The following is a 10834-nucleotide window of genomic DNA, read 5'->3' as shown; positions in this document are numbered from 1 at the left end:
ACAGTGACCCGACAACAGCGACCACTGCTTCCCCCCAAATGGTAACCCAACACCTTAACCCCTGTTGGGAAGGGTCGTAGCACGGGAAAGTAAAAATCCTAAACCGCATGCTATTATATGACAATAGTACAATTGCATAGTGCCACCGCGTCCCATACCACGGGCCACCAATGCACTCGTTTCCAAGCCGACTACGACATCTGGTCTATTTATGCATCATGCACAATGATGTCCACATTCATCACAGAAGCATATTATCACTTGACGATTAGAAAATAGACAACACTCATGCATAACAATGTGAGGATGACTAATCTTTATAGCATTTTCATGATGACATGACTAGACTAGATATGATTAAATGAATGCCAAATAATGCCTTGAAACAATGCCAAACGTCCTCTCCCCACTTACCTGTAGTGTACAAGGATTCACGCTCGGTACGGGTGAGATCCGGTGCGAGAAACGTAGGATTTGGTGAACCTAACATGAGTGAGCGGAGTTAGTATTTCACCATTTTGGAATCAAGATTAACACGATCCAATGACACGATCATGTTTAGAATCCTAAAAGAAGGTCACACGTCCGATTCGGGTCCAATCGGACGTAAAAATCACATTCGGAGCCTCTCGGGTGGGTTGGATAGCCCACTTGTCTGACCCACCAGTCAGACCCACCGGTCTGGCCCGTCGGTTGGGCCAGGGGGTCTGCTAAGACCGGTGGGCAGGGTGGCCCGTCGGTTGGCCCACCGGTCTGGCCCGCCGGTTGTGCCCGAGGGCCCTGCCCTCTTAGGCGGGTGCCCACAGGCGGGCCAGATGGCCCATCGGTTTGGCCCACCGGTCTTGGCGGGAAACCTGCTGTTTCTTCCCAACTTCCCCCAATCTTGGGGGATTCAAATGGGGCTTTTCCAAACCCATTCTTCACACTTTCAAGGTCTTATAGGATGGTTCTAACCTAGATTTAGGTTAGATTTAAGGAATGGGAAGCCATCTTACCTTCTTTGCTCAAGAACACCTTCAAACCCCAAAAATCACTTCAAATCCACAATGCTTCTCCAACCTTGTAAATACTTCTTCAAATCCTTCAAAATCAACACATAAATCATCTATTAAACCTTAGATTCATCATTTCAAGGGGGATCTACAAGATCTCAAAAAACCCTACCCAAATCAAGGGTTTTACTTGGATATGGTGAAGGTTTAAGGAACCCAAACCTTGCTCACCTCTAAATGTAGATCTAGTGTTGAAGATCACTCTTCCGGCGTCGAAATGGGAAGATCAAGCCGCGGCGCCGTTGAAATCCATCTCTTCTTCCCCTTCCTTCTCTTCTCTTCTTCTTTCCTTTCTTTTCTCTCTCCTCTTTACTCTTCTCACCAACGTACAAGTGTCACAAATGAGAAAAGAAAAGAAAGTATAAATGCTATATATACTTCTTTAAAACACTAAGTAATTCACATGGGTGGGTCACTCAGGTGGGTGGGTGCGCCCACCTGAGGGCCAAAACTTGGGATTTTGACAGAGTTCGGGCCTTGGCACCAACCTCACTCTTGGCATACGTTGTAATATACGTATGCACCTTAATATACGGCTACATACTTGCTTTATCCGTACATGACCTTATGATAGGTGCATGTACACGGCTTGGGTATTCCCGTCTCTTCTGGCACTAGCTCAAACTTGTCGGGTCAGGCGGTGTTTAAGGTCACCCTTGCCATCATAGTCCATAAGGAACCCGCTCTAATTCTCTCCGGTTCGGACCCTTCATGGTTAAACCGGGTCAACCGTATAATCAAACCGGGTTTAAGAAGTAGGGTATTACATTAATTGTCTCAATCCCAAACCCATATTGGATTCAATTCCTTGTCCTAAAATCTCATAAGGATTTTCAAACAGTACGTTGACGCATCTCTTTAATATACCCAAAGGTATTGGATTGGACGGTTGTGAATTCACCATGAGGGCCCAATGAACCTTCATTTCTTATTCCACATGTACTTGTCACGTGGGCGACCATACATCAGTGCAGTGCAAGTGTGTGAAAGTGCATGATGCTTGTTAGTTACAACAAAACCCGAACAAACATGTTCTTTGCATACAAGGCTCAAACAATTAATTTGCAAACAAAGCATTCATGTATGACCTAAATGGGTTTGGTAAGAAGTTTGACTTGTCCCTAGTGGAGTCTCCATTATGAGGACCAGCAAGGTTTCTTGCACCTCTTTCCCCCTCCTTTCCTTTGGGTTTGCAAAATGAGTGGCATTTTGGTCCAATGGTCTCTATTAACAAGGGTCACCACCTAGATTAGGGTCTAGGACCCATATAATTGAAAATTAAAATTGAAATTACTACATCCGAATTGTCTAACTACAGGTTAGGGTTCATGTCAGGTTGCGGTCTAAGGAAGGGGTTAGGCACCTCGGTCCACCCAGTAAAATCAGAATTCAACCCTAGGTCTATACACATGTTAATGAATGGGCCATCTAAGTTTTGAATACAAATAAGCATTATTGTCACACATGCATTGAAAGGAATAACATAGCCAAAAATGTAAAAGGGAGGTGCAAATCCACATACCCGTATCCAACTACTCTACATGGTTAGTATACTTAATGTAAAATAAATATACTAGAGAGTAGAAAATAATGATGAAGATAGCCCTACATTCATCTCAAGATTTCAGATTTGGGTTTGATAATCTGGGTGTACCTTGATTTTGGGTTTGATAAGGGGTAGTAAAAAAATCCATGAAAAGATCTTTGAGCATCCAGATTTGGGTTTTGATAATCAGGTAGTACCTTGATTTTGGGTATGGAATAAGCCAAGTTTCCCAAATACTAGCATACAATTTGATCTCTACCAAGGACACTCAACGGAGCAACTTGTAGAAAGAATCCCTATCAAATTTGATCTCCAGCTGCTCAGCCTGCCCTTCCTCTCCTCGCCATCAACATCACAAACTCCAAAATTTCCGTCACGGCAACAAGGTCTTTCGGTTTCCCCACCCCTACCTCCACCCTCACCCCAGTTACTATTTTTGTTTTCTTTGCAGTACCTGTTTCTTTTTATATCATTTTGCTTCTTCCCCAAATTCTCTTTTGTATTCTTGTCCCCATCACTACCACCGTCTTTTTCACCTTTGTTGTCCTTTGGCATGGGTGAAACGAGTTCAACTTTCTTCTTCGTCTTCTGCTCTATCCTCTTCCAGAGCTTCCCTAGGTCCAAGGATTAAAGTATCGGTATCGATCATCGTATCGGTCGGTCAAAATTAAGATACGTATCGGAGGGTATCGTATCGTATCGGAGATATGCTAAGATACGCTAAAGATACGCACATAAATGGATAGGAAACACTTTTTTATACACATTTGCATAAAAAAATAGTTAAAAAAAGTTATATATAACATGTATTGTGCATAAACAGTAAATTGAGAGTATCGCACTAAGAATCCAAGGTTTGTAATTGTCCCATAAATGTAAAATCCTTGTTCCCAATCTTGATTTCCACTTTAGTTAGAGAAAAAAATGGTTGGCAGCAACTTTGGAACAAAAACACCTCAAAAAATTATGTTTTTCTAAAAAATTATCCATTTGGCCATTTTATGACCGTATCGGTGTGTATCGATCGATACATACCGATACGCACCAATACATATCGATACGTATCGATACATAGCGATAAGTACCGATACATACCGAAACGTACATTTCACTTCAATTTTGAATTTTTCATAGAGTATCGGTACGTATCGATGAGTATCGGTGCGTATCGGTTGTGTATCGGTGCGTATCGGTGTGTATCGTAGGTTACGTATCGATACATAAGGATTTTAAAATTTTCATGATACGTATCGGTATGTATCGTGCCGATGCCTACCGATACAGATACGTATCGACCGATACGGCACGATACGCACCGATACTTAAAACCATGCCTAGGTCCATTGTCCATAGCACCGTCAGCTTGTTACTTTTGAAGTACCCTTTCATGTCTTCTGTTTGAACCTCTCAAACAGAACAAATAACCAATAAAATGCAGAACAAACAATCAACAAAACACGTCGAAATTAGAAAACAAAGAACATAAGACCAAGCAAGACAAAGAATTAGAAATCAGTGAAAACATTCAATAGTCCAGACTACAAATTTCTAGTTCTGTAATAAATTTGAAGAACCAAAAGAACTATTAGTAGATTTAGATTATTAAAAAAGGGAGGATAAATGGTTTGAACATTCCACATACCTGTAGTCCCTAGAGGGGATTTGCACCCGCCATAGACGCCATTGCCGGAAGGGAGAGTGAGTTAGGTTTGTTTCTTCAATGGATTTGGGGACTAAAACTAATGAGGGTAATTTCGATATTCCTTTATTTTTAAGGGCAAACTGGTATTTAGAAAAAAAAATAAACCGCTGATGTTAGCATTCTTGATATATTCTGTAACACTGACAGCCGACAGAGGGTCCGAGTCTAATTTGGTGAAAGAGAGGGGGTGTCCTTATAATATTGGCATTCTTTAGGAGATGGCGTTATAAATTACCCTTTTACATACTGTTGGTAAACAAAAAACAGCAAACAGCGTTTACAACTGTAAAACTTGGCCGAGTTGGATTCGGCAGTTGCCATCCGATCCCAAGTTTGGGCCCTAAATTCTTGTTCGATTGGAGCGGCTCCGTTGCGGTTTCGTACCCGCCCCGAACCCACCAAGTTGCCATATGCCTTCATATTATTTAAGTTTGCACTGTGCACATCTTTCGAAATGAAAACCGGAAATATACGAAGGGGAATCACTAGCATAGAAGTGGTTCCTTTCTTTTCCTGGAAGAAAAGGAGAGAAGACGAAAACGAAGTGGTTCGGGGCTCTCTCTTTCTCAAGAAGCTCTGTGCCTGCCTCTTCTTCTTGGGGCAGTTAGTAGTGATTTCTCATACTAAATCGCCATGGCTGCTCTTCAGTATCTCGAATCTCAGCGTAACGCGCAGCCGGAGCTCGCCGATTGGTACAATACATTGGCGGATTTGTACCAGAGGAAGCTCTGGCACCAGCTCACTCTCAAGCTTGAGCAGTTCGTTGCCCTAGCTGTATTTCAGGTTAGTTTAGTTAAGCGCTCTTTACTCTGTGCATATGTTTCCTTCCTTTAACTGCTTTCTGCTTATTGTTTTTCAGAAGTAATTTGATGGGTGAATTCTGTACCTTGTCTTTGTCTTCGTCTTCCATTCTCTCTTTCTCTCTCTCTCTCTTATTTATTTGTTCTTATTCAAGAAAGTTCGTGTTTCGTCATGGAGGTTTAAGAAATGAGATCTTGAATGCGGATATTGAGTAATAATAGTGGTTTTGGTTTGGATTATTACTGAACTTTTGTCTATAAAGATCTATTTTGTTTGTTCTAGCATTTAGTAATATCTGCAAGGAGTTATTCATCCAAAAAAAAAAAAATATCTGCAAGGAGTTACTAATTCTTTTAAAAAATATGCGAATTGGTAGGCACTTCCTGATGTAGCTAGGTTGGGTTCTGGTTTTGGTGTGGGGGAATTAGCAGTTATGAGTTACCTGCTGAAGAATATGCTTTTCGCTGCAATTTGGTCAATGATGAAGTATGAACTCTCAAGTTGCTTAAGGTAGATATGGTAAACAACATTGATTGGTGGTCCTCTAACATTTTAGTGATTTTGAATATAATGAATTCAGTTGGCTTGTACCAAGTGTTGGCGAAATAGAATTGTTAAAGTTGTTTAATCTACTTGTTCTCTGATATGTACCGAGCAAGAGATGCCACATAGGCTTGGGGCTCTCTCTTTCTCTCTCTCTCTCTCATGAGTTCCCTCTTGAATAGAGGTGTGTACGTGGCTGTTGGGCATGATGGGTAGTTATCTTGTTATTAGTCTTAAGTAATTATAGGTTTTAATTATCATGTAGTGTTTTAGAGGATGTATGAAGTTGTTTTAATTAATACAGTAATAGTAGTGTCATGGCAATATGGCCATCATGAGAAGGGAAGTTATGTAACCATCAATGTATGCTATAAAATTAGTAGAAGTCTAATAGAAGAAGAGACTTTTGAACCAAACCAAACTCTGTGAGTTAAGGTAGGCTTCCTTATCCAAGCTAGACGCCAGGCTTCGTTCGTAAAGCCACCCTATTTTCTCTCCAATTTCATCAACTATATCTTATTTTTTTGTAATTTCTTCCAATATTTTCTCCCTCCCTTCCACGCACGTAACATTCTCTCTCAAGAATACTTGATATTCTCTCAAGGTTCTTGAGCAGGTTTTGGTTTACTTATGATATTTTTGACTTGTCTCCTTATGAATCTGGAGGAGCTGCAGAAATCTTGTTTGAATTAAAGAGAGTAGCTTAGTATTGATCATGAAAAAGAGTTACAGGTTATAACTTATTCTAATAAGTGCCGGTTGTCATCCTGATGCACCACTACAAATCAACCATAGGCTATAACGTCAGACTATAATAAGGTACTGGCTTTTTACCTGATGTACCATATAGATCGTTCAAGCCAAAACATCCTACATGCATTACGTCCATCACCAAGATAATCCATCACCCGACCTACTTTCATAAAAGGAGGAATTAGATAATGAATTCTTGTATGTGAGTCAAACAGAAAAAATAACTCTTCCCGAGGCCCCCTTCCGATGTCTCCAGACTTCCTAATGTTTCCGTCAACTGCCATGTTCTGTTTCGGGAATTTTAACCAGATTCCCTTTCGGAGCACACATGCGTACAAGCTCTCTGACGGGCTTCCTCCGTCCCTTAGGATCGACTAATCCATGTGCAAATTCTGTTGACATGGAACATTTCCCCTCTTCGGCCTTCGAAGTTCTCATTTGATAAATTAATCTATGATTTACAACTCAAAAAAGAAAGGGGAAAAATACACAACAAGTGGATTTACAAAACAAGTAGATTTATAAGATAAGTGTAAAATAAAGTCAAACCTAGTTTTGTAATTTTTTTTCTCATCTAGTAGATCTAGTAAATTGATTAGATAAGTGAAAAATAAAGTCAAATCTCTGAAAGGCCAGTGCCCCCCTCCGCGAGGCCAGCTTCTCTTTTGGCCTCGCCCCGCCGCTGTGCTTGCCTTTTCTACTGGAATTTCAGTTATTGTCTTGTCGGTTGGATGTGGGAGTGTTGAGATCAATTGGTAAGGTTTGGTGGAACCCTACTTGTTTTTCCCTATTTGCCCCTCTCCTTCTTTGGGCTTTTGGGTTCTTGTTTTGCCCATGTGGGCTTTTGTATTTTATGTTGTTGGGCTTCTAGCTCCCTTTTATGCCCATGTGGATTTTGAGTTGTATTTGACATGTCATAAAACATGTCTTCCACTCCTCAAGCCCACTGGGCCTTGTATGCTGTCCTTTTGGACTTTAGTTACCCTTATAGGGTTTGTCATCTCCCTTAGGGGATATATTCTCCCTCTCCCTTCTTTTAATGCATTTATTAATTCACCCAAAAAAGAGAGAAGGTGGAGATTAAAAGGAGATGCCTTGGATTCATATACTGATAAAGTGGTTAAGCATGGAAAGTGAGATTGTGCGGGAGACAACAATATGATGTGGACTGAGATGATAACCTATGTTAAGGTCTCTTAAGAAGTCTTAGGCGAATCAAAGGGCACTCGTCAAGCATATAGAGAGACTTGGGCGTGGGATGAGGAGGTCTAGGAAAGCATTAAGTCTAAGAAAGATAGTTTTAAGACTTGGCGAAGGACTTAACATTTAGAAAATAAAAAGAAATATTATGCTGCCAGAAACAAGGCTCGAAAGATTGTGGGGTAAGCAAGTGAGAAAAAATATGATGACCTTTATAATAATCTGAACACAGAGGAAGGGGAAAAACTATCTATAAGATAACTTATATGAGAGAAATGAAGAATAGAGATTTCTCAATCGTGTTGTGTGTATTAAAGATGATGATGGTAGAGTGCTAGTAAGGGTTGAGGACATTTCAAGGAGATGGAATGAGTATTTTTGCAAGCTACTAAATGGAGACAACGCGAGTAGGATTAGCTTGAAAGAGTGCACTATTCACCAAGACACCATAACCCCATAGATATATACGAAAGATTGGAGCGGCTGAAGTTAAAAGCAACTTTGAGAAAGATGAAAGCAGGTAAGACACCATGCCCAGACAAAGTCTCAATAGAATTGTGGAAGAGAATAGGATTATGTATTTATGTGGAGCATTATGGTTAATCAACCTTTCTAGCAACATTATGAGTATAAGAAAAATGGCATATGAGTGGAGAAGAAGAAAAATAAAGGGGATATTCAGAATTGCAATATCCATAGAGGCATAAAATAATGAGCTATACTATAAACTATATGAGACTGATATTGAAGCCCACTTGAGAAGAGAAACTACTATCTCACTCAATGAACCAATTTGGTTTTATGTCAGGTAGGTCCACAATAGAAGCTATTTACCTACTGAAGAGGCTCATTAAACCTTTAGAGTTGCCAAAAAGAACCTACATATGGTTTTTATTGACCTAGAAAAAGCTTATGATAGAATCTCTAGAGAGTTAATCTGGCATGTACTAGGTAAGAGAAGGGTGTCGAGTAAATATGTGGATATTGTTAAAGATATGTATAATGATGTGGTGACTAGTGTGAGAACGAAGGGAGGCAAGTTAGTGAATTTCCAATTGCTATTGGGCTACATCGAGGGTCAGCTTTAAGCACTTATTTGTTTGTGCTTGTCATTGATGATTTAACCAGGAACATTTAAGATGAGGCTCCATGGTGTATGCTTTCCGCTGACGATATTTTTTTGTTGGATGAGACAAAAGCAAGGCTTAACGCTAATCTGGAGCAATGGATATCAACCTTGGAATCAAGAGGCTTTAAGATAAGTAGAACAAAGACAGAGTATGCAATGTGTAACTTTAGTCACACTAGGGTAGATGAGAATATGGTGAAATTGAGGAGAGAGAAATAATGCAAAGTGACTATTTTAAATATTTGGGGTCAATTATAGATAAAGAATGTGATATAGGGGATGACATGTCATAGAGAACTAAAGTGGGATGGACGAAGTGGAGAGGTGCGTCTGGAGTATTGTATGACCGACGTATCCCTATAAAGATTGAACAAAAATTCTATAGGACAGTCGTACACCTGGCTATGATGTATGGGGCATAATGTTGTGTAGTTAAGAAGCATCATGTAGATAATAAGCTTTATGTAGTGGAGATGAGGATGCTAAGATGAATGTGTGGCAAAACTAGGAAGGATAAGGTAATGAATGGACGTATTAGAGCTGATTTGGAAGTTGCCCTGATCTATGATAAACTCCGAGAATGTCGTTTGAGGTGTTATGGTCATGTTCAACGGAGGCCTATGGATGCACTAGTAAGGAGGAGTGATTTGATCAAGATAGAAGGATCTAAAAGAGCTAGGGGTAGGCCAAAAATGATGGAGAAGTAGTGAGGAAAGACATGCATAGATTAGGTCTTGGCCCAAGTATGACCTCGAATAGAGCGGATTGGAGGGCAAGGATTAATGTAAAGCTGGTTCACCTTTAGGTAAACAAACTCCAAAGATTAACAATCTTGAACCAAGTCCAAATCTGATTTCAGGTTATAGAACCAAAGAGAATCCAAGCAGGCTGAGAATAAGGCTGAATAATAACATAGAGATTAGGGTAATTAGGAAACTCACACTAGTAGATTAGGTTCAGAAATAGGGCAGAAAATCCCGCTAGAAGTCCTCCAGTAGAGCCAAAAAATACCAGCAGAAAGTTGGAACAGATCTGGCGGAAACTGGGTGTCTAAGTACTTAGGGAGAAAACCTGCGGTTGGGTTTTGGCTGGGCAGCAGGGGCTGAAACCGTGGTCGAGTAGCCTCCTTGAGGTGGCCTTTGAACCAGCCAAAGGGTCTTCAAAGATGCTGGATAGAACAGAAGAAAAGAGCCATGTCGATTTGGCCCAAAAACCTTGACAACCTTGGGGTTTTGGGCTGCTATTCAAGCTGACTTCGATCCTTGTTTAGGTCTATTTATCTCACAATCACTCTCTCACAGGTTCACAGCAAGAAACAACAGAATTGAGAAGAAGAAAAGAAGAGAAGAAAGTATGTAAAATAGATGCTTAGGTCAATTGTGATTTATGTTACAGCAGCCTGTCTTTAAATAGAGGTCCAAAACTTACTAAATAACAATTTGTTCCCAAATAGGAAACTAATCTAAAATGAAACTAACACATATTAGCAACTAGTTCCTAACTTGTAACTTAATAAAACTTAAAAGCAACTAATAGAGGACTTTTAGAATGCAAAACAACTTAAGTAGAGTATCTTTGACCAGTCAAAACCATAAAGCAAAAATCACATTGGGACTTGGGATCGCAGGCCATAAGAGGAGCTTCTGGACAGCTGTAAAGCAGGCTGGTTTGATGGCACCTGAGAAGGCTTCGAGAAGTCCAACAACTGGAAACCAATATGCAATAAAAAGTGGCATCCGTTGCTGGTCGATGATTGCTGATGTAGCCCGCAAGGGGTCCAAAAATATGGAACCAGCTATGCTCGATACAGCCCAGGGCTGGCTGGTCTGTTTTCTTCTTTCTCCTTCAATACTGAAGTCCAAGATGTGGATCTACATTGAGGATCAACGTACCAGACCCAATCTAGCTGTGTTTTACTTCGTTTCTGTTTGTGTTCTGTTTCCTTTCATTTTTACTTTTCGTTTTTGTCCTTGCACGGATCCACGCAGCCGATCCCATTAAGTTGGGATTAGGCTTTGTTGTTGTGAGGCCAGTCGTTTATCAAGAAACACTGCATAGTTTCTGCCTTCCTTTTGTGTGAAAGTTTTTTCTTATTTTCCAATTTTATT

General features: G+C 40.3%; 1 protein-coding gene across 1 annotated transcript in view; it reads left to right on the top strand.

Annotated features, from left to right (window-relative positions):
- The first annotated feature begins 4759 nt into the window (after positions 1-4759).
- LOC122094115 (26S proteasome non-ATPase regulatory subunit 13 homolog B-like) overlaps positions 4760-10834 on the top strand; it is a 105722-nt gene continuing 99647 nt past the window's right edge. Inside the window, exon 1 of the mRNA XM_042664792.1 lies at positions 4760-5083. Coding sequence (XP_042520726.1) covers positions 4934-5083 — 150 coding nt within the window. The 5' untranslated portion in view covers positions 4760-4933. The remainder of the gene's footprint in view (positions 5084-10834) is intronic.

The sequence above is a fragment of the Macadamia integrifolia genome, chromosome 11 (genome assembly GCF_013358625.1).
Source record: "Macadamia integrifolia cultivar HAES 741 chromosome 11, SCU_Mint_v3, whole genome shotgun sequence".
Taxonomy (NCBI): Eukaryota; Viridiplantae; Streptophyta; class Magnoliopsida; order Proteales; family Proteaceae; genus Macadamia; species Macadamia integrifolia.
Note: the sequence above shows the minus strand (reverse complement) of the source record. Positions and strands in the feature narration are given on the sequence as shown.